Source organism: Netta rufina (genome assembly GCF_964035555.1).
Source record: "Netta rufina genome assembly, chromosome: 28".
Classification (NCBI taxonomy): Eukaryota; Metazoa; Chordata; class Aves; order Anseriformes; family Anatidae; genus Netta; species Netta rufina.
The window spans coordinates 4549513-4571649 of record NC_140152.1 but is presented as its reverse complement, the minus strand read 5'-3'; the positions used below and the strand labels follow the sequence as shown (position 1 = coordinate 4571649).

Genomic DNA, 22137 nt, shown 5'->3' with positions numbered 1-22137 from the left:
GCGGCAGCCAGGGGACCCCAACTTCAGGGCAGCCGCTGGGCCATGCCTAAGCCGACAGTGCCACCTGCTGCCACTGCACACCCGTCCCCGTCCCACACCGCGGCGCTGGGGACGGGGACAGCAAAGGCTTGAAAACAGCCCCAGAGCTGCTCGCCCCCCTGCTTCCACACAAAGCCACACGTGTGTGACCCCAAACACCAAAGCGTGCACTTCCAAAGGAGCCAGACGCACAGGAGGCCAGGGAAATGGTCAGTCCCACAAGAAGAACCCCCAGCCCCGACACCCCTGTGGTTAATCCCTCGATAACCCACCCGTGTGTGCCGGGCTCCCTCTCTCTGATGAGCAAAGTCCAACAGGAGACACCCTGAAAAAGAGCCTGCAAAGTCAATTAGATTTTTTATTAAATATACATCCTCTCTTGGCACAAATCTTAAAATATATAAACATTATATAACAAAGTGTCTTCACTGCAATAAAATAGAACTCCAGATCCAAGAAAAGCAGTCCAAATTGACGCGCGCACACGCACACACACACACCAACGGGGAGGACACGTCCCAACAAAAGGCATTTAACAGTGTTTGTGCTAATATATGCATAGACCACACAGGCAGTGAGCAGTGCTGGGAAACCCTGCGTCACACGGCGTGTAAGGGGGAGGCAGAGGGAGCAGGAGGAAGCGGCCCCTACAATAAAAAGGCTGTTTTGTAGGACGGCCACCTCCTTTTCTCTGGCCCAGTCCGGTCAGGGAGGGTCTGTGACGTGCCCTGGCTCTCCGCAGAGCCCGAGGACGCGGTCAGACACTGCACAAATGGCACGGGAAGGATTGCACGGTGTTGCCTCCCCTCCTGCCCGCCTGGAACTGGCACCAGACACGCTCAGGGTCGCCACAGTGCTTCTGCCCAAAGTTTCCTTTCGTGCCTCACCTGCTTTCGTGTTCGTGCCACCACAGAGTGAAGATGACAGTGCTCGAGTCCTTCTCGGTGGAAGGCTACAAAAACAGAAGTACCACTACTCTTCCAGAGAAGGCAGGGAGCTGCTCTGGAAGAGCTCTCATCGAGTACCAGTGCTACACCACGCCACCCATCTCAGGGCTGGCCGTGACTTCGTGCCTCACGAGGCCGGGATTCCCCTTCCAGTGCTTCCACCACGGTCCCACCAGCTCCCAGCCTGTCCTGCCGGGGAACTGGTGGGGCACGCAGGGCAAAGGGATCTGCAAGAAGCCAGCTCAGGTCCCACCTCTGGCATACAAACCTCCCTCACCCGACCCTCTGAGCCTCCAGAAGTACAAGCTCTCCCCGAGCTGCCGACCCAGCAAGCAGCCACCGTCACAGAGCACAGTGAGCATCGCGTGGAGGTACCGACAGAGGACATGACAAGCAGCATTTCAAGCATGTGCAGAAGGAAAGGCGCTAGACCGGGCAATTAATTCAAGAACCTTTCAAGAAAACCTCCTGCCCCATTCCCTAGTGCCTTTAACTTCTTGCCCCCAAACGGAGGTATCCTTGCCGGTGAGCAGGAAGCCTCGTTGGGCTGTTTCAGGGATCGCTGTCAAAACTGCAGTTTTGTCATTTTGGATGCATTTCATTGGACCTGATTTTCTCGAAGTGCTAGTGCAGGACTAAAGGTGCAGAATCAGGAAGAAAGGGAGAACGGACGAGAAGAAACAAGCACGAATGAATGTTTGGCAGTAATGCATTAGAGAACATTAAGATACGTGAGTTGAAAATAAAAAGCAAGGAATCTGAGAAGAGCAAAAGGAAAAAAAAATAAATCAGAGAATTTGTGGTAGTAAAGTAGTCCTAAAGAAAAGAAGGACTAGAGGATATTCCTGCTAGACTTGTCTTCTTTCTCAGACCTAAAGGCAACAGACCTTCCTTGCCAGCACACCACAGGCACCTTCCCATTCCAAATCACCATGCCCGAAACTCCTCAGGCACTCATTCCAGGCAGCACAGAGATCTGGAACACGTCACAATTCATGCAAGGATTAAGAGACAGGAAGAGAACGCTCCGTTTCTCCTCTTCTACATTCAAATCAGATTAAAAAAAAAAAAAAGAAAAAAAAAAAAAAAGAAAAGCTATTTAAAACAGCCCAAAGCAGTAACACAGTTACTCTTTTGCCCAAGAAACAAAAGCACCAAAACCATTACAGACTGAATTCAGATCTGCCTCTGAATGAGCGCTCAGCCTGTAAAACTTGGAAAACCACGTTTGGCTAAAAGTTCGTTGAATTAAAAGCAGGTGCAGCTGCTAATTAAAGAACAGCTTCTCTCAGCTCAGTACTTCCAAGCCTGGCTGTACTTCAGGTCTTGATTCTCAGCTCGGGGTCCTGAGGCCCTAGACGAGCTGCTCGCACCGCTCTCATGGTGCAAGGGGGAGCAATGCAAGGGCCGCCCAGCCAGGAGCTGTCTCCTCCACAGTTTTCCTGTTCATTTAACACATCAGCTGCACTCCTGATGTGGCAGAAGGTACCCCGTGCAAATCCATCCTCCTGTTTGGTCCCAAACAAGAGGCTAGTCATCCAGTGTAAATCCTTTCTTAGGAGCCAGGAGGAATTAAGCCACCTCTGTTGCCCCAGGGGTTCAGCGATGCTCAACACCTCCTAAGACAAGGTCTGCTGCGCTCGCCTCAGACTGGGAGCCATACTGGGAGCAAAGCAGCCTGCTCAAGCTTGGACGCCACAATTCTGCTCCCTTTCCTGTTCATACAGTGCCCACCAGCTGTGCAGAAAGGGCCGTGCCTTGAACCAGCAGCTTCCAAGCTGAGAGAGAACTTGGCATGGATTGTACTCACAGTCAGACACCCATACACACGTACACACAGTCAACCACCGACTCTCCTCGTTGGTCTGTACCTCACTTTTGTGGTAGGATGCAACTGCCTTAGTGTTTCCTCCCTGGGCCAAACAAGAGAAAGACAAGAGCAGAAGTAATTGGCTTCTCCATTGGAGAAAAGAAATCAGAGCTCTTGCAAAGGACTAAACCTTTCACCCAAACGAAGAGGACAGCTGGTAATCTTCCACTGACAACGGGGGCAAAAAAATACACACATTTCATGGCTACCATCTCTGAAGCCTCTTAGGACAACACCTAACATTAATTACAAGGTAAATCAGTGACTGCAGTCAAGTTTCACAAGGGAAATCATCATCATCTGTGGGCTTAGAGGCAGAAATTACTGAGGTTAATACCTCGCCCATCCACAACCATTAAAGTACGATCGACCCCGTGTTTTGGGATCAACACGCGTGCTAATACTTCAGAATGCTGACTCTCCACTGTGACCACAAAATGGAAGCACAGGTGCTCGATTCCTAGGGAAATATTTGGCATTAGAAGCAAGTTATGCTCCAAAGAACAAGTGCAAAGACAAAAGAAAGGCGAAAGCTATTTCTACCAATTGTGCAATTACCTCCATTCCCATTAATAAAGCCGTGACACAAGGCTCGAACTACAATGGCTAAAATATATACACCAGAAAAGAACAGCTTTTAAATTATGCCTTATTTTTCTTTTGTATGTTATCTCCCCTCTACATGAACTATATCAGCTGGAAAGGGATTTTTAATCTTGGCTCGTGGAATCGGATTCGCAGAGAAGTCTAAAGCTCGTTGTGACCTCTCTTGCACTCCAAATTTAATACAGGAACGGAACATAAAACAAAACCACCCTCAAATCTCCGTTTCTCTGAAGCCTGACTTGAAATAGAAACAATGAAAGGTACTTTACCATTCATTTTCCGATTGCAACTGGAAACGATTGGCACTCTATTTCATTTTTGAGGGGTCAATACTGATTGGGGAGCCCATTCTCTTGAGGACACAGTTAGTCCAGAATTCCAGGAACGAAACCAAGTGGGCTCAGGTATGGACTAATGAACAGAGGTGATGCAACCTACACAGCAGGCAAATGACAAGAATGTTGTTCGGAAGCAGGGCCAGCAGCATGAGGTGACTACTAGGCTGCCTTCACCAGACACAAACAGCCTGTCAGGGTAGCTAAACCGGCATCACACGTGCATCTTTGAGATGTTTGTTCTTGCAAAACGCATAAAGCAGCGACAATAATACTGAAAGATATAACTGCTTGGAATTTAAGAATGTAACAGTTCTTTTTCTCGTCTAGGGCACAGCCTGCCAAATCCCTCAGAAAATGCTGCCTTTAAGACCACGACAACAATGGAAGGGTTCAGATGGCCCAAAAGCAGTACTGCAGTTTGTTTCAATCCAGTTTGTGAATCCAGGCACAGCCACTAGTTAACGACACTGACAACAAACATAAGAATTTGATTTACAAAACTGCTCAGAGCTTTCCTCCCCTGCTGTCTACAGTCTTTGGTAATCTCAGAGGGACACTGCAAGCAAAGGATATTTTATGCAACTCAACCCAGAAACGAAAAGAACATTAGAAAAAGGGCAGCATTTCCAGCCACAGCTCACATTCAACTTCCAGAACAAAAGAAGTGACCCAGACCTGTTAAATCCTGCTGCGTCCTGTTTTACAGAGACCAGTGCTTACAGGTCAGAGGAATCTGGAATTCCCTACAGATTAACTGGAATATTGCACTTGGCAGACTGCCTCCAGCTCACACATGTGCAGTAAGAGCTGCCTACCAGGAGTAGCAGTCACTTCCCAAATCCAGGAGTTCACTCCAACAGCACCGAGTCCTTTCTTTCATCATCCACCACTTCACCTGCCCACAAAGACCAGGTGAGGAGCCAGCAGCAGCACATGTTTGTTTGAGAGGCTCCACTCCTGGTATCAAAGAGTAAGACAAAAAGGATGAGGCAGCTACTCTAGAGGACACAGGTCCGCAGAACAGTAAGAAGAATTTCTTTCAGGAAAGGGTTAGTTGCAGGTTGAGGTTTCCAAACACAGAGGCTCGTTAAACAGAAAAAAAAAAAAAGGGGGAAAAAAAAAAAGCCCATCACCACCACAAAGTGAACAAACAAACAAGAAAGATAAAGTTCTCAGCTGCAGGAGAGCACGTACAAAGTGAGGGAACACTAGCATTGCTCTTTCTACACGTGTTGTACTTTTCTCCAGCCAGGGCTGTGGGGATTAAGCTACTACCTTTCAACATTAGTGCTGTGCTGTAATTTACGGAGAAGGATCTGCGTCAGGTCAAAGGTCGTGAAGCTTATTCCCACTGCAATTGGACCTTTGACCCAATTCATGCTGAGTCCTTTGTACAAGCCCCGGATTAGTCCCTCTTCTCGTATAATCTCCTGCATGGTGAGAAGGATGGAACTGTACGTGTGTCCCATAACCCCCGCCGTCTGCATCCGTCGGCGAACCACATCCAGGGGGTAGGAAGCCGACTGGCCGATCAAGCCTGCACAGGCACCAAACAGAAGGCGCTCCGGAGGGGATGGCTGCGATTTCCCGCTGTGATCTGGGAAAGAGAAAGTAGCAGAGGGTGGAAAGCTGCTCGTAATAAGTACATGACTAAGGTCAAGTGGGCCAGGAGCCAGAGGGAGGACTGAGCACCAGAGCTCCTGAGATTCCGTTCCCAGTTTGGGGGTTAGCTGATTTGGGATATAACCAAATCCATTCTGCAGTCAGGACTTGCAGAGGAACAAGGAGGTGTGAGACGGAAATACTACTTTTCTTGCAGTTTGCTTTCTTCAAAAGTCTGGAATTGGCATGAGGGAGGCACAAGGCATCCTCCGCAAGCACAGAATTTAGCAATTGGCTTCAAGGCCAGGAAAACGACTTACACCACTGAATTCAAACACCTCAAATTGGCCAAAAGCCTACGGCATTTCATCTGAAAGCAAAGAAAAAGTTGCTTTTACCTGCATGTAGTTTCTTCAGCGTCTCATAGGTGAAGAAGCTAAGCCCGGCATATGGAATCACTCCAAGGATGGTTGGTGTAAATCCTCTATACAATGTCTTCAATCCTTCCTCTCGGGATATTCGGATGAAGACATGAACAATATTGCTGTACCTAGCACGTGGACACAGGAAAACCAAATCTGCGCTAGTTAGTGCCTGCACATAAGGGTCGTATTTCCAACAGGACTTTCTGAAGGATCAACAATTAATTAATTCAGCTCTGAGCTCATCAGACAGCTCAGAAAGGATTTTAGAAGCCTGTCTGCAAATGGAGAAGCCCAGTCACAAGCTCTCCTGTAGCCCTATCACAACGTGCTATCCTGTCTATTAGAACACTTCCAGAGGCATTGTGCCAGCTGGCCTCCTAGCAGGCCAACAAATCAGTTTTTCTAGTGAGGTTTTTGAGTCTCCATCTCCTTCCAGTCCCAGAACTAAGCAGGGCTGTGGTCATTTCATCAGTGCTCAGACCCACACGGTAACAGGTTTCTTACAGCAAAGGCTCCGAGCAAGAAGTGACCCAGAAAATGGGGGGAAAAAAAGTCATCTGACCTTAAAAGAAAGTTCTGTGTTTGTTCATGGTGCTAATACTTGCTTTCATTAGGCACTTACATCTCCTTCGGCGTGACAGCCATTCGAGCACGGACCATATCCAAGGGGTAGGTTAACATGGCAGCCGTTGTGCCTGCCAGAGAGCCAGCAATGAATCGAGGAAAGGGTGTCAGCGCTCTAAAGTAAGGTGAGAGAAGAGACCAAAGAGATCACCTGGAGCTGGTAACGCTACGTGGCTTTTCAGCACGGCTCTACTCTGTCAGCTACTGAATCCCTTCCCTGCCTGTGGACTGGAGAGAGCTGGGGTGGGATGGGGTGAAGCTGCTGTGGTTTGCCACAGCTGTTCAAGACTGAGGCCTTAGAGGACAGAAAGCCTGACTTGGGGGTGTCTCAGACACTACATGCCCAAGAGCAAGAGGCTCAGGCCACATGCACATAGAAAAAGGGCTCAGGTAACAGCACCTGGCTGGATCTCATTGCTTCTCCTGCAAAGAAAAGCTCTTTGTTTTGCCTGCCCACTCACAGCACAGGGAAGTGCTAACTTTACGTCTAGGCCACTTCTTGCTCATGCCTCTAGAAAACAGGGTCTTCTCACCAGTGTCTCCCCTGTGCAAGACTAGAAGCCTTTTGCTCAGCCCCCTCACAGGTCCTGTTTTGCAAACCTATCACGAGAGAAGCTGGCACAACTCTGTACCAACAGCTTTCAATTCAGCAAGCCTGCAAACAGCAGAGAAACGTGCTCCCTCCCTACGACCTACGGTCCCACAAACTGCTCCATCTTCCTCTGCAAGGATCAAAGCCGTGCTGCGTCTTACTTTCCCTGGAAGCCGTAGTAACTCCCCAGGAGCTGCTTGTACTCTTCGTGCGCGCAGAACTGAATGGCAGCATAAGGGATCACACGGACCATGGTGGCTGAGTTCCCCCGCCAGAGACTCCAGAAGCCTTCGTTGAGGTAGGTGCGATAAATCAGCCTGTAGGCTTCCTGCAGGCAACGGATCAAAGGTCAGAGCAGGAGATCATGATAAGAGGAATCCAAACAATAGAAGGGGGGAAAAGGTGACCCTATAGCTTAACCTTTCCAAATCCTCCTTCCCCCCATAACCTCAGTAAGCTGGTATCAGCTGTTTACACTCACAACCCCGACTCCAGAAAGAGACAGCTAAAACCTCTGCTCTAGGGAGACGGATCAGCTACATTAGAGAAAAAAAAAAAAAAGTGGAGCTAGGAAGACAGTTTTACATTCACAACATCTTCATTTTCTCTCTGAGGGCAAGGCAAAGAGCTGGACTGATGATGCACAAACCACTTTTCCACCCAAATTAATCCTCTTAGCATAAGGCAGAAACATTTCGATTACACATATTAGCACAGCACACGTGGAACATCTGCAACGCACATGCAACAAAACATCCAGCAAGCCACGACTGCAATCAGCTCCCAGGTTCAAGTTTCCTATATATTCTGAAACAATTCCAGTGATGGCTGAGAGGGAAAAAGCAATCACTAGAGGAGAATTCCTAGCAGAATACAGCTTGGAGGGAAGCCACGTTTACTGTCAAAGGTAGAACCTGGAGCATGAGCGAGGACTGAGGCCCCTCAGTGCTTGACACTGAACAAAAACATTAACAAGGAAGAGTGCTGTCCTAACAGTATTATAATTAAGTATTATATACTGTTTCCAGCCCTCTGTGCTCTTTCACTATGAGTGCTGCTAATAAAACTCAAACAAGGATGTTATATACAAACAAAAGGTGCTTTTAGGTCTATTACTACCATTAATCAAACACTTCAGGACAACAGGAGACAGACATCACCTCACCTTGGCAGAAAATCTTTTTGAAGACACTAAAAAGAAAAAGCGAGTATTAGGTCTTGCAATACGTTTAGATTGATTAAAAGAAACCATACAGATATTTAAGGAATAAAAATAAAAGCAAAAGAATGAATGCAAGGAAAAAAAAAAAAAAAAAAGATTCTTTAAAACAAAGAAAAGATTTCCCAAACACACTTCAGCAGATGAGTTCATTTTCCCACCTACTTTTATGAAAATGCTCAGTTTGTCACTTCTTAAAGCATTAAAATTAGTGAATAACAATTGCAATAAAAAAGGAACACCCACAACTGATTTCAGTAGAGCATTTCCACGCTCAGGTTCCAGACTAATGCCAGAATCCAGCCAAGAGCGGGTCTGTTTAGCGAGGCTCCACGCAACAATGGTTTCATCCTAACAGAACTCAGATGAATGCTCAGCTTCTTTTCTTGCATCCATTCAAATTGACAGCATCTCTTTAACTATGTAATACACAAGGCATTTGGAAGCAAGATTTGTTTGGCATACGGCAGCTCTGTTTTGTAACATTCCTACTGCAGGAAGAAAACCCAGGCTAAAACCCGAACAGCAACGCTAATGAAACGTGGTTCCAATTAAGTGTCTATTGCAGTTTCTTTCAAACTCCTTTGAGACTTGTAACCTCTCAAGTGTATCAAACAATCACATGCAAATACATTTTCACCACACTGCTCCTTTATGCAATTCAAACTTTTTTTTTTTTTTATAGAACTAAAAACACCTCAATGACCACTTGCAGCTGCCTCTGCAATGGAAAAGAGTCTTTTCCCCAGCTTCCACAGGAAAACTCCTCAGTCTCTCAACCAAGGACCTTCCTAGCTCACACGACCCGAAGATGCTTTCCCTCTTCCGTTTCTGTGAAGAGGGCCTGTAACAAAACCCTTCAGAACAGTGAGAGTAGGAAATCCATTAGATAACAAGAGGATGGTCAAAACAGGCAATTTTTAGTCATATCCTTTGCAGCAAGCTAAATGGGCCAAACCAAACAGGTCCTTTTATAACACTCAGGCCTGTGCATGTTAATGGTGATTTGCACGGACAGCTGTTGACTCACCCCAGTTCTGCAGTTTCCATCTCACCTCTGATCCTGACATTTCCAACCTTAGATGAACTACAGAGCCTGCTCTGGTGAGAAAGCACAGCACGTCCTCACTGCTACAGAAGCAGCTGGTCGCAGACGCAATCCCAGCCTGCGCCCACCCAAGGCTTTAGCTCCCCACAGCTGTAACGCCCTGATCTATATCCCTTCCATTCCAGACCTCGGCCCCTGCTATGCCAAGAACGAAAATCATGTCAAATGAAAGTCAATTTCAAATTAAATCTCATCCAGGGATTAGAGTAAACCTACCCAATTCGTTTAATCTGGGATGGCAACCAGATTTAAAATTCTTGGCCTCGTAAAATGTCTGCTGCATCAATCGATTGCACCTCTCCTGCTGGGACAATCAACATCGCTGATGGCTCCTGCACTGAACCAGGGGAACTGGAAAGAACCCATCAAGGGGTTGAACCCCAAACCCCACTAAATGCACGAGAATTTCCTATTCTCATCAGCTGGATGGCATTTTCAGTTCCACACTCAGTTTATGGGCTCCAGAAAGCATTTTGTAACACAAAGCTAGGTACGCCAGCTTCATCATCTCCCGCAGCACTTTTCATAATTAACCTCAACTCTAACCAAACCAATTGAGCTGGAATACAACACAACTCTTACTAGGGAAGACTGCACACATTTGAGCAGGCACAGCCTGGCATCCAGCCTGAAGGAACTCAAACAGCTCAATTGCATCCTTCCAGTCTCACCACATCCCCTTACACTGCTCCTTTTCCCTCCTGAAATTATTTCTCCAAATTGAACAAGCACAGAAATGTGAAATGATACCAATAATCCCCTCAAACGCAGCCTTTCCAGTGTCTGTTTATTCTGCACTCCAAAGCTCTGCCTTATGTCACAGAGCACACACAGCCACCCATCGCTCACAAGCCACAGTCATCTGCCTCCAGCCAGCAGTACGTGCACCCGCATCACACCAGAATAGCAAAACTCCTGCTGACTACCACAAGACTTGGATCCAAGAGCACGGTCCAGATGAACAGCTGATTAACATCTGCAATAATCCTACCAGAACTCAAACAATGGATTTCCAGACTCGATTCACTGTGGTAATGTCACTACTCTGCCTGCATCCTGCCAGGTCTCTGCAGGTCGAAGCACTGCAAGACAGGCTGGCCGGACAGGTTTGGTGCTGGTTTGGATTCTGCTAACAATAAAGTAAGAGTATTTTGCAAAAGCCAGCAGGACTTACCTTGAAACATGATTTTTGTCCTATCCAGTGGAGCTACTGCAGTTTTAGCAACAGCACCAGCCAATGCACCAGACATCAGGGAGTTGAGAACCTTCTTTTGCTCCTGGACGCCCTGCAACAAAACATTGCTCAGTGTGACACAGCTGATCCTAAACAGAAGTTGTAATATTTACCTCCACCTAAGGACATGGATGAGCAAAACTCAGGTGTGCGCACCCACATTATCCTGCAATCTCACTCCTATGAGCAAACAAACTCTGGTACAGCAACGCCAGACACTCAGTGCACTGTGCCCCCAGAAACGCATCTCATCGCTGCATTGCCCTGAATTGGTTTGTCATGTTGTTTGCAAGAACTTCCCCGTCCCTTCCAGCCCTGTATGAGAATGTTCTCATTTTTATTCCTACCTGCCAACGGAGGTAGGAATGCTTTTCAAAAAAGCAAAAAAAAAAAAAGATAAAAAAAAATCTTCTCAACACTCAACTAAAGAGTTCTCTTTCCTCTGCAAAGGTGCCAAGGATCAAGAACATTCTTTAGGACTTTTGTTTTAGCTTCCCTTCAACAGACAAGGACCACCAGCTGGCCATTTTCAGCTACTCCACTTCTCAGACAAAATCTCTTCATGAAAGACTTGAGACAGCTAAAAATCAATGCCAGGATTTTGGAAATGTCAACATTCCCTTCAAAATGGCAAATTCCAAGCACAATAAATTCCTGGTCAGTTCGTTAAGAACCACGCTCAGACTTGCCTGCCAAAATGCCAAGTTCCTAGGTCTGCCACCTCTCACAAGCACTGTTTTCTCCTGATTTCTAAAAGCTAAGTCACTAGCTGCTCATGTGCTCATGATTTAGCCATGTAGAGAAGTTACATTTCTCTCTTGCCCTTCTAGTAACACACAAGCCTTATTTCTACATTGTCCCCTAGATCCCAGGAATAAAACAAGACAGGCTTCCTACTATGATAAATGGAATGGAAGCGTTTCTGTTATTGACATTCCTGCCACAGCTCATATTTATAAAGCAGCTATCTTCTCGTAACACATGGGCAGAAAGCAAGTAAATGACTTGAAATCTAACACCGTGAAGGTTACGGACTGAAAGACAAGTCAAGCCCGGGCTTAAGAATGTTAACTTTTGATGTGCTTTGTGTCTTCATAGAGGAGTTAACTTTTTTTTCTTTTTTACCCCATCAGAATGCTTCCCAGCTAGAAAAGTTAATTTTTATTACAGAAATACATGGTTCAGTTCAATTTTCCTGTCCAGTCTCTGCCTGTTGGGTGCCAAACGCAAGGTTAGCCACGCACAGGCAGCGCTGTGTGAACTTCAGCCTAAGTTCTGGCCTCACACCTCTAGCGAGGCAATTCCACACGAGTAGAAACCCTGATCTAAACCAGAGCAAGGTTCACTGCAACTTTCTCTCCCAGTGTTTCTAAGAGGAGCCTATTACCAACAGCATGAGCAGGGAAGCAATGCTTATGGCTCTCTTCCCAGCTCTGCCACTGAAGACATAACAAGACGTAACCTTGAGCAAGGAACACAGCCCTGCCTGCCTGTCAGCTCCCAGCCTCTTCCCAGAGGGCTGGAGCTGCTTGGCTGTCCTGGGAAAGCCCAAGTTGCACGGCTTATGCATACACTGCAGCTCTTTCAGGACTCCCCAGCTCAAATCTCACTGAGATGCTTCCTTGAGAGCAGCCACCCTTCTCTCAGCCCTACTGCAGGCATCCCCAAAGCCCCTGCTCTTACCTCTGGAGGAAGATGAGTTGATGTAGCTGGCTCCACATCCTGCCGTTTGAAATCCGCTTGACCTTCTCTCACACCATTACCCATACCAGTTGCACTTACAAGCGGGCAGAAGACCTACGGCTCCTACGTTGAAAACAAGAACAAAGCAAGCGTTAGTGTCACAAGCAGTGAATACCCCAGTAATAAAAAAAAAAAAAAACAACAAAAAAAACAGGGCAGGAAGGAAGGGGGACTGACTCACAGGGCCATTTTCAGCAGGAAAACCCCAGTCCCAAGCTCCCAGAAGAGCCTTCCTTAGAGGTGCAAGGACATGTGTGAGAGGGACAGGGGGAGGAAGGTGCTTTGGTGTTATCTAAGAACCGTGCCATTGACCACATTCACTCTTCTCACTCCCTAAAGAACTCAGGTGCAAGTTTCAAAATCAAACGCGCCGTTTCTAGGAGCTAAGAAACAGATCCTGTTCCGCCCTCTTCCACTGCTTACAGGGAGGATTTTGGTCTCTGCCCGTTCTGACTGCTCTAGATCATTCAGATATTGGAGAAGACACGCTGAAATTTAAAACCCGGGCCTGGAAAATGGAAAAAGTAGTCACAGCAGTCCATCCAGAGAGCCTGCCACAAGCAATTGGAGGTTATTTTAAGGAACAGATAGCTCCAATGCCTCACACGTGCCACAAGGGCTATTTTGATGACAGTGGTGATCTGGCTGAAAGCAGCGCGGCGGTGACTTCAGAACTCCTTTTCTTCCCAGCTGCAGTGCACGTGTGCTCGTGGCCAGTGAGACAGCAGGCTTTGCACAGATGTTTCTCGCTGCGAAACAAGCTCTCGTTTGTCTGGTGAAAGGAAAGGTCAGCCTAACCTGGGCTGCAGAGCTTACATGCAGAGATAGCTTCGATTTAAAGCATTAGCACTTTGGCATCTGGCTCTCTAGTATTTCTGCTTTTTTTGATGCAAGTTTTCATCCTGAGTTATGCAGAAAGGAAAGGGCTAAAGCCTGAAAAACTCGAGCTCGCACAAAGCCAGTCTCCCCGTTTTGAATCTATGCACAAACAGGGCGTAACAACAAAGATCAGTTTTCTAAGTGACAAGACCGCTCCAACAGCCACTCTGCCCCATCTGCAGCTTCCTTTCAAGGAATGCAATATTAGGAAATCTCAATTCCCCAACTGCTCCCCGGTTCTAGCACAGCTTTCTCGCATGTCCTCCAGCAAGTTGCTTCATCTCTGCCCCGTCTGATGCCTAGGAAACCCGCGGCACAACAGCTTGCTGACTTGGAAAGGCTGCCTCAAGATCTTTTTTTTTTTTTTTTTTTTCCTTTTTAACAATCTCGAGACGTTATATGCTTGTCAGCACCTTTCATACTTGCTGACCTATTTTTTTCCCCCCACATCGCTCTCATAAATTAGTGCCAGACTTCACTTCCAAACCCCCTTGGTTGCAGCGGAGATATTAACGGAAAGCCAGCGCCAGATCAGCTCCGTCTGTACTCGTGCATGACCAATTTGTGATGATGAAGCTAGGCATGACCCACGCGCTCACTCCAAGGGAGGACAAACACGCCTGGGTGTCTTTAATAGCAGACATCACTTGCTAGAGCTCTGGAAAGACACTTATCAACGTGTTTACAACTCCTGAGGGTGTTTTCAAAAAGAGGAGCTCTCAGGATGCTGCTCGGAGAGTAATAACTCAAGGTTTTAATGAAAGATAACATCTGATAGTCGGAAGCACGACCTAAACGACATCACCATTTGCACCTGACGAGTTCTATCGTGGACACTCGGTCACATCAGACCGTGAACCAAAATTCCTGTAAGGCTCAGGACTGAGGATGATTCGTAGCACTGCAGAGAAAAGCACTTCATTAAATTATTTTGAAGAACACAGTCTGTTGATTATTCCTAATTACTGTCTCTGCTTATTTCCTTTCCTTCTCATCTCTTGTACCCGGGAAATTTATTGTAAAGTGATATCTTTCAGCGAAAGCCTGAGAGAAATCACAGGCAGAGATATTATCCCCAGCTATTTCAAAAAAAGCAATGTAGGTCACAATATCAGATTTATCTCTACCAAAAATAAACCCACCAAAATAGAACTCACGCTAAAGAGCTTAGGAATGCAATCTACAACTTTGTTTTAAAATGTGATTTTGAAAGATGATTGAGAAAGATGATTGAGATTTGACTAAAAGGAAATCTCAAATACTAAGCTGCTATTATGAGGCCTGGACCTATTTTAGAACATGCACGTCCGTAAAGATGATCTCCATTTACTCGACAATATTCTCTTTGATACTCTTCAGAGCTGCTCTGTTCTTTATTTTTAGTGCCTGATGCCCTGATTTACCAACACCTGTCTATATGCTCAGCTTTACACATTAAAACTGCCCACGTGCTCTACAGGAATATAAGCCCTAAACTTGCAGAGCCTGAAATGCAAAAGCAGTATTTATTAGTTGTATTCCCATTTGCCTGCTGCAAAGCAACACAAGATTTTATTTTGGACTTGGGCTGGATTCTGACTTTGTTATTAACCAAATCCTGGCTGTTATGACTAATGATGCACACCAGAGACAGAGAAGAAAGCCTTGCTTTTAAGTTTCACTGTGAATCTGAAGGGCCCAGCCATCAGAAACCAGACATTATCTTGCATATATATATATACACACATATATATATCAGGCTCCTTCATTAAGTAATTCACAGAAACCCAATCCGGAGCAGCTGGACATTTTTAAAATCTCAGTATTTTGTATAGACGCAGCCATTCCTTACACTCCCAAAGCCAAGGGAAACAAGAAAAAATAGCTGCAGATCAGACGGGCTTTTTATACCACGCTTCTGTGTTATTTATATTGTAGTTACACGAGTCTGTGTCACATATCTGTAGCCAGACCCCTCGAACAAGCTGTAGAGCAAAGCATTCCCCTAAAGAATGCATAATCAGAAAGGAAAACTGCTGGCGAATGCAGGTTCAAGAGTTAAAGGGGAGCTTCATGAGTAACATCCACCGTGTTTTTACAACAAAGCTCACGAGAGTTTATTGAAAGCACAAAGCACTTCCTCTGGCATCCAGTTTCAACTCCACCAGAAAACAAGAAAACGTTGCCTGTAACTCAGCCATGCTAATTTGCAAGGCAGAGATTAAAGCTCATTTGCCAAGTTGCAAAAGAGGGAAGCTCAAGCCCTCCCTTCTGGCAGTGGCACCTTTACAAGCCGAGGAACTTCGCTGCCGTGGTCTCTTTCCCGATTGTCCTTTGAGCCCGGGACTCTTTCTAGAGACGCTGCACGGACCCTGGCAATTGCAGGAGCAGCTGTGTGCTAAAGCAAGTTCCATTCTCTGCATACCACAAGACGCACAGAATATGCTCCGCACATTAAAAACCGGAGCATTGTTAGCCTTCCCTTCCCATTCTTCCAGCTCTCTCTAGCGGCACTTAATGAATACCTGAACAAGTTCAATCAAGCTGTCAAATTGACTCGCTGACAAGTTAGACATTCTACTTTTCTTGGTGGTGATTTTGATTAAAAGGACAGGCGAGACAGAATCAAGTTATTCAGATGATAAAAGCAACCTACTAGGAAGAATGTCTTACAGGCAGGTGCCAGTTCATTGCCCAGAGCAGGGGGGGATTCAGAGAAAAACAGCTCCAGCTCTCCAAGCCACTTGTGAATCCAATCATGTTCGAATGAAATAGCTACAACAGCATCATATTTGAAATTACACAGCCTTAAGATAATTAGTTTCTCATCAGAAGAACCAACGCACTTCGGAGACCAGCATCACAACAGAGGATTGAGCCCAAGTTCTCCAGTTGGGGCGTTCAAAATTAAAATCACATTGCTAAAGAGCAGGCTTGCAGCTCGTCGTGCCTTTGCCTATTTCACAATTAAAGCTTATTTAGAAGTTGGACTTCAGGTCACTACGACATGACCAGCCCCAAATCCCTCCTTTATGTATTTAGCCAGGTAGATACACACGTTCCTGTAGCAGCTCAGCCCCAAAAACCTGCAGGAAGAGCAGGCAGAGGAGGGTGCAGGGCTGAGCTTTGCACCAAACTCACAGCTGGCCAAGGGGACGTCACACTCCTCATCCTCTCCACGGTGCTCCCTTTCTGCCAGCACCTTTGGCAGACCTGCAACTACCTGTTTATAGCAAAATGCCTTAACTGCGAGAGCAGCCCCAGTCATTACGGTTTTCACAGTAGTACGCGGGCAGAAAACAGCAGAAGTCTGGGCACCCAGCCCAGAGGCTGGCTGGCAACGTGTCATTACCAAAAAAACATGTTTGTCTGCTACTCCCCGGTGGAATTTAGACCTGTCACAAAGCACTAAGATTTCCGAAAGAATGTCATCTATCCAGCAAGAACAGCAGATAGATTGCAAAGCAAACAGTCATCACCAGCAGCTATCTGAATGCTAACGGCTGCTATTTTCTGTGAAATGTTTGCTTTTTGCTCAGACGACCCTAGCAGCAATTACGGGGGGAGTTTAAAGCACTGGACATGGGAGTGCCCGGACAGACAGGTAAAGGTAAAACCACACCACTTCAGCATCCACGAGATGCTGTAGCTCTGTGCCACACGAAATGCACTCCATTCATGAGACGGGCAGAAGAACCTCAGCCCTGCTACCCACTTCTCTCTCATCACCACCAAAAACGCAGATTGTTATCTGCTCCTGAGGACAGAAAGCAGGTAGCACCCAGGAGCACGCAGCATTTTTTATTCACTGCCTGGGAGTTGTGAGCAGCTTGTAAAGCAGGATTACGGTAGCCCTGGCAGCACGTTCCTGCCATTAAAACATGAAGAGTAAAAAGGGATCTCTGCAACCATCACATCCACGTGGCTTCCAGCCCGGAGCTCTTCAGAGTTTACCAGCACAGAGACGGGCCCATGAAACACGTGGACTTAGAACGACACAAAAACAAGAGACAAATGCTGTTTTAAACCAAATAAATTCAACCCCGATAAATTCAAATTGAAGGACTTCATTGCCTATAGCATAACGAAGACAGTTCCTTTAGGTTTTCGCTTGCTTATGCTTTCTAAAGACCTCGTAATAACAGCAGGATTTCTGCTTAGCCTCTGATACACAAACATTTAAACCTCTCTTCCACGTGGTTCCCCAGACGACGTCCTCAAGAAGGAATACACGGACTGCTGTGAACTGCACAAACCCGATTCCACAGCTGAATCACCGAGTTGTAGGGCTTGGAAGGGACCTCAAGAGACCACCAGGTCCAAGCCCCCTGCCAAAGCTCACCTCTGGGGCCACGCACTGATCGACTCCACGCAGGTAAAGTCGCTGGGATGACTCCGCTCAGACACATCAGCTTCTCGTGTTACTCCAGAGCTATCCAGTTCCTTAGTTTTCCTCTTTTATTGCGTTGTTAACACCACTTGATAAAAGCATATAATTAAATCGGGGGAAAAAAAAGAAAACCGAGAGAGTTCCCGCAGAAATCTTCACACGTTTTTCCCAGGCAGGCTGAAGTTAAACAGTACCCAGGGAAGTCACTCAATTAGGTTGCCTTCAATTGTTAAACTGAGCAATTGAGCCTGACAGAGAAAGAGACGTGGTAAGAGCGGAGATTACTGCAGCCTTAAATTCACCCTTGGAGCAAAAGCATCTCAGAAAATCACAGAAAAAAGGGCTGAAACACTCAGAAGAGGGGGATCAACTATAACTAGACGGCCCCCTGAGGTCCATCTTTGCCTTCCAGTTTGATTAAGCCATTAAAAATCAAAACCAGATATGCCCTGCAGACTCAGCTCTCTTCAGTCACATTCATCTTGCAGTTGCATATAAATCTGATCCCAAAACATTAGCTCTGAGTAGTGCGTTGCGTTTTTCCTTTAAAGGCCTGTACAGAAACTGTCAGCATGACTTTAAAGAATCATTGACAATCTAATTAAAAGACTCACCAAAGGATAGTATCTGGAAGTGTTTAATTTTTCACATGCTTCCTCAGCTCCAAAGTACAAAACGAACGCTCCTCCTCCCTCCCTCAGCCAGGGAGGACTCAAAGCTGCCAGTAAATCAGGATGAAGATACAAATTCTTTGCATGGTTTTAGATTACCTGACTTCAGGCAGTTGCTGAGCACTGAGAAGCAATATCTAAACCTCTGCTAGCGAGGACAGCTCGGCTATTCACAGGAGTCTGGGAGATTCACGTCTTGAACTAAGCTTGGAACAAACGCATGAGCCACGAACAGAGGAAATCTTGGCAAGACAAAACAGTCTTCGGTTTGAGAGAGACAACTGTTGCTGGGAACACCTCGACAACGCTTTCCACAGCCAAAAAAACGAAGCCCAGCTCTTATCTGCAAGGCAGACAACCGCTTTGTCTGCAGGGGACTGAATGGCTGAGGCCTTCTGCTGAATCCACTCCTTTTGTCAGGCAGGGATCGCCTCCCTTTAGAAACAGAAGGCAGCGAACAAACAAATAAAACAGGCACACCAGGTCCCGAAGTGCCAGATCCCAGCAGAGTCGAAATTTCTGACCTCAAACTGAGATTATCTGAAACACAAGCAATAACACGAGCAATCTTTGCCAGGAGCCATTTCAAAACAGTAACTGGTAATTACAGTCTCAGCTCTAAAATCATCACGGTTTAAAACGCACGTGGAAAACAGAACGAGCCAACACCTCCCATCATTAAGAAGAAGCCACAGGCGTCCCAAGCAGGTGACATTTGCCAACCTCAACGCTTTCCACACCGACTGCTGGAGTCAGGCCAGGCCACGAGTCCCACCCCGCTGTTGCAGTCACCTCTTGCACACAAGCAGTTGGGGCAGAGCTCAGCATCCCTCTGCGTCGATCGAGGTTGTTAGCCCAGCGGCACTAACCCTCCCACGACACGGACACACCATCATTAACTGCTCAACAGCAAGGAGGAGCAGATTTAAAGCGTAACTGGAGAGCAGAGCAGTCCTCCAGCACTCGTTTTTTCTCATGACCTGGAGTAAGTTGTTGGCATTTCAGTTTGCCTTTCTGTAACAAGTGATCTCCCCTCATAAGAGGGTCACCAGGAAGATTTATACAGCATTTGGAAAATGGGAAACACTGCAGTGGGAAGCACTGGCATTAGTTTCATGTAAAGAAGGTGTAAACCTAAACGCATCTTCATCCAACGAACAGCAAAGTCACTCAAAAAAGTCCTTTCGGGTTCCTGAGCTTTTTTTTCCTGACAGCAAACCTGCCTGACCTGTACCAAGCCCATCTGCTTCATCAGGTAACCACGCACCCAAGGCCACAGCGGTGCCCGCCTTGCATTTTCGGTGACCTCTCCAAACAAAGCTTCGTTTGGGTAAACATACCCAAAACCGCGCGTTCTCGGTTGGGCCTGCCTGAGCCAACGCACGAGCTACAGCTGCAGGTCAAGCAAAAAGAGATTACTGCAGCTCCTGACTCATCCCACGGCGCTATCGGGAGCTGAAATCCTCCTGCCTGAAGCAATCACCGGGGCCAGAGAGTTCCTGCTGAAATCCAACACCAAGGACAGTCCCGTCCTGTCCCCCTCCACGGCAGCTCCCTTCCAGCCCAGCCTTCAGAGCTCCTAAATGATGATTTTAATTCGTGTTCAACATTCACAGCCCTGGTGGGATGGAGGTGAAGATGCTGAGAGTCAGCCAGGACCCAGCCCTGGCGTTCTGGATGCCCAGCCCTAGGATTATTTTTAAGCAGGCTCCCCCACAGGTTGTTGGTGTGACTCCACCGACCCGCTGGTACCCTTCTTACTTGCTCTCCCTTTCCGCAGCTGTTTTCTAACACCCACAGGCGCCTCTCCTGTTCCTTGACGCACACCCTCCTCCCAAACCAGAGGCACTTAAAAACCAGTGTGTTTTCCAACACGCTAAATCCACCAAACCACGCAGGAAAACACGTCGCAAAAAGCACACGGCATCCAGAAAAAGCCCTGCAGTTAGCGTGCGTGAAGTGTAAGAATCCAACCAAAAAGAGCCAAGCGGTGGCAGGCTCCAAACCCTCTCTAAATTCACAGCCAGCGGGAAGGGGACAGCCAGGCAAACCCAAACAAAGCTTCACCTCCTCCAATCTTCACGTTAACACAGGTTTTAGGTCAATAAAGGGACTGGGGAAGCAGGTGCCAGGCTGGTGGGGCAGCAGGTTACGCTGCAACGCTGCCACAACTCCCATCCCGAAATATGAAGGAAAATCCCGCCTGATAGGGAAAAACGGCCCCGCTCTGCAACTTGTGGCTTAATATAGGGTTAGATAAAAGCCAGAAGGCACCGAGGCCCGCGTTTATCACCCTCTGCGCCCCCTGACACCCACCCCACAGCACAAACACCTGGCGCTGTGGGCTCCAGAGGTGCAAAAAAGCCCCAAACTGCTCATTTTTGAACATCCAAGGGCGCAGGCGGAGGCGTGAGGGTGCCCTCCTGAGCCCGGCGCCCACCCAAGGGCTTCGAAGGAGAAGCGGAGCCCGCCAGGAGCTCGCCTCAGGCACCGGGGGGGGCAACGAAGGGCAACGGGGGGGGGATAACGGGGCTGGGGGGGGGGAAATGAGGCAAGGAGAAACGGGGCGAGGGGGTAATAGGGCCGGGAAATGAGGGGGTAGCAAGGTAAAGGGGTAACGGGGCCGCCCCCGCAGCCCCCCCACATCCCCTCAGCCACCCCCAGGCCCCCTCAGCCGCCCCCCGGGGTCCCCCTCACGCCACAGGACGGCCGCAACCCCCCCCCCCTCCACCCCGTCCCCGTGAGGCGGAGAAGCGGCGCAACCCAACTGACGTCCCCCCGGCCCTGCCCGGGCTTCGAGGCCGCGGAGCCGGGCGGATAAAGCCCGGTCGGGGGCCGGTAGCGGGGGTTTGGGGGGGGACCCGGTCCCGGCCCGCACTCACCGGGGCTCGGCTCCGCTCCGCGCTCGGCTCCCGGCCGCCAGGCCTCCTCCCCCCGCCCACCCCCGGCAGGGCTTGGGAGGAGGCGGGGCCTCACCGGGCCCTGCAGCCAATCAGCGCCGAGGGGTTGAGGCTTCGCGCGCGCCGAGTGGCCGAGAGGCGGTTGACGGGCGCGGCGGGAGGCCAATAGGAGGCCGGGCTGCCTCAGGGTGCGGGCGGAGGGGCGGGGTGCAGAAGGCGCGCAGGTGGCGGCGCAGGGAGCGCGCAGGTAGCGCGCAAAAAGCGCGCAGGGCGCTGCGCGGCCTTTGGAGGGCTCCGGGAGCGGTTTTGAGGGGTCAGGGGTGCGCAGGATGGTGCCCAGCTGCCCCCTGTGCTGCTTGGGAGGGTGTTCTGCCCAGCCCCTGGTCCTGCAGGGCAGTGCAGAGCCTCAGCTCTGTGTCCCCAGGGGCTGCGCCGCTTCTCTGCCCTCCCAAAGTCAAAAAGAGCGGGGTTGTTTCAGGCTCCCTCCCCAAAATAAGCGGTTTTGCCCTCCTGCACAAGGCTCCCACGGCACCCAGGGGATCTTCATCAGCTCTTCTCGCAGCTCTGGGGTACCTTCACCAGGGCATCTTGGCTACGAGGGCAGAGAGGGGCACCAACACGGCGAGGTTTTTGCACAGCAGGAGCAGAGGAGGCCCTGGCAGCCTCTCCTCACACACACACTGCCTCTGGGGTCAGCAGGCACAGCCTCTGAAGAACGGTCACCTTACCAATCTTCCCCTGGATAGCACTGCAGCAGGATTTACCCACAAACTCAGCACTAAAGGCACTTCTGCCACTCTTCTTTTCCTTTCCCAAAAAGGCTCTGCGAAGAGCCAGCCACCCTCCAACCATCCTTTTTTTTTTTTTTTTTGGAATGTTTCATAGGATCACCCTTCCCACAGAAAATAGCACATTAGAAAACATCCGTTCAAGTACAACAGCAGCAGCGGAGCAGGAGGAAGGTTTTATCA

At 48.3% G+C, this 22137-nt stretch overlaps 1 protein-coding gene across 1 annotated transcript; it reads right to left on the bottom strand.

The window, feature by feature from the left end:
- Nucleotides 1-383: 383 nt before the first annotated feature.
- On the bottom strand, nt 384-21227 carry SLC25A42 (solute carrier family 25 member 42). The gene is made up of 8 exons (XM_084302756.1): nt 21149-21227; nt 12288-12410; nt 10545-10656; nt 8209-8234; nt 7205-7371; nt 6450-6566; nt 5801-5952; nt 384-5397 (listed from the first exon to the last, which is right to left on the bottom strand). Exons 2-8 carry the CDS (start codon nt 12369-12371, stop codon nt 5072-5074), a joined length of 984 nt encoding a protein of 327 aa, XP_084158882.1. The 5' UTR covers nt 12372-12410; nt 21149-21227; the 3' UTR covers nt 384-5071.
- Between the last annotated feature and the right edge of the window lie 910 nt (nt 21228-22137).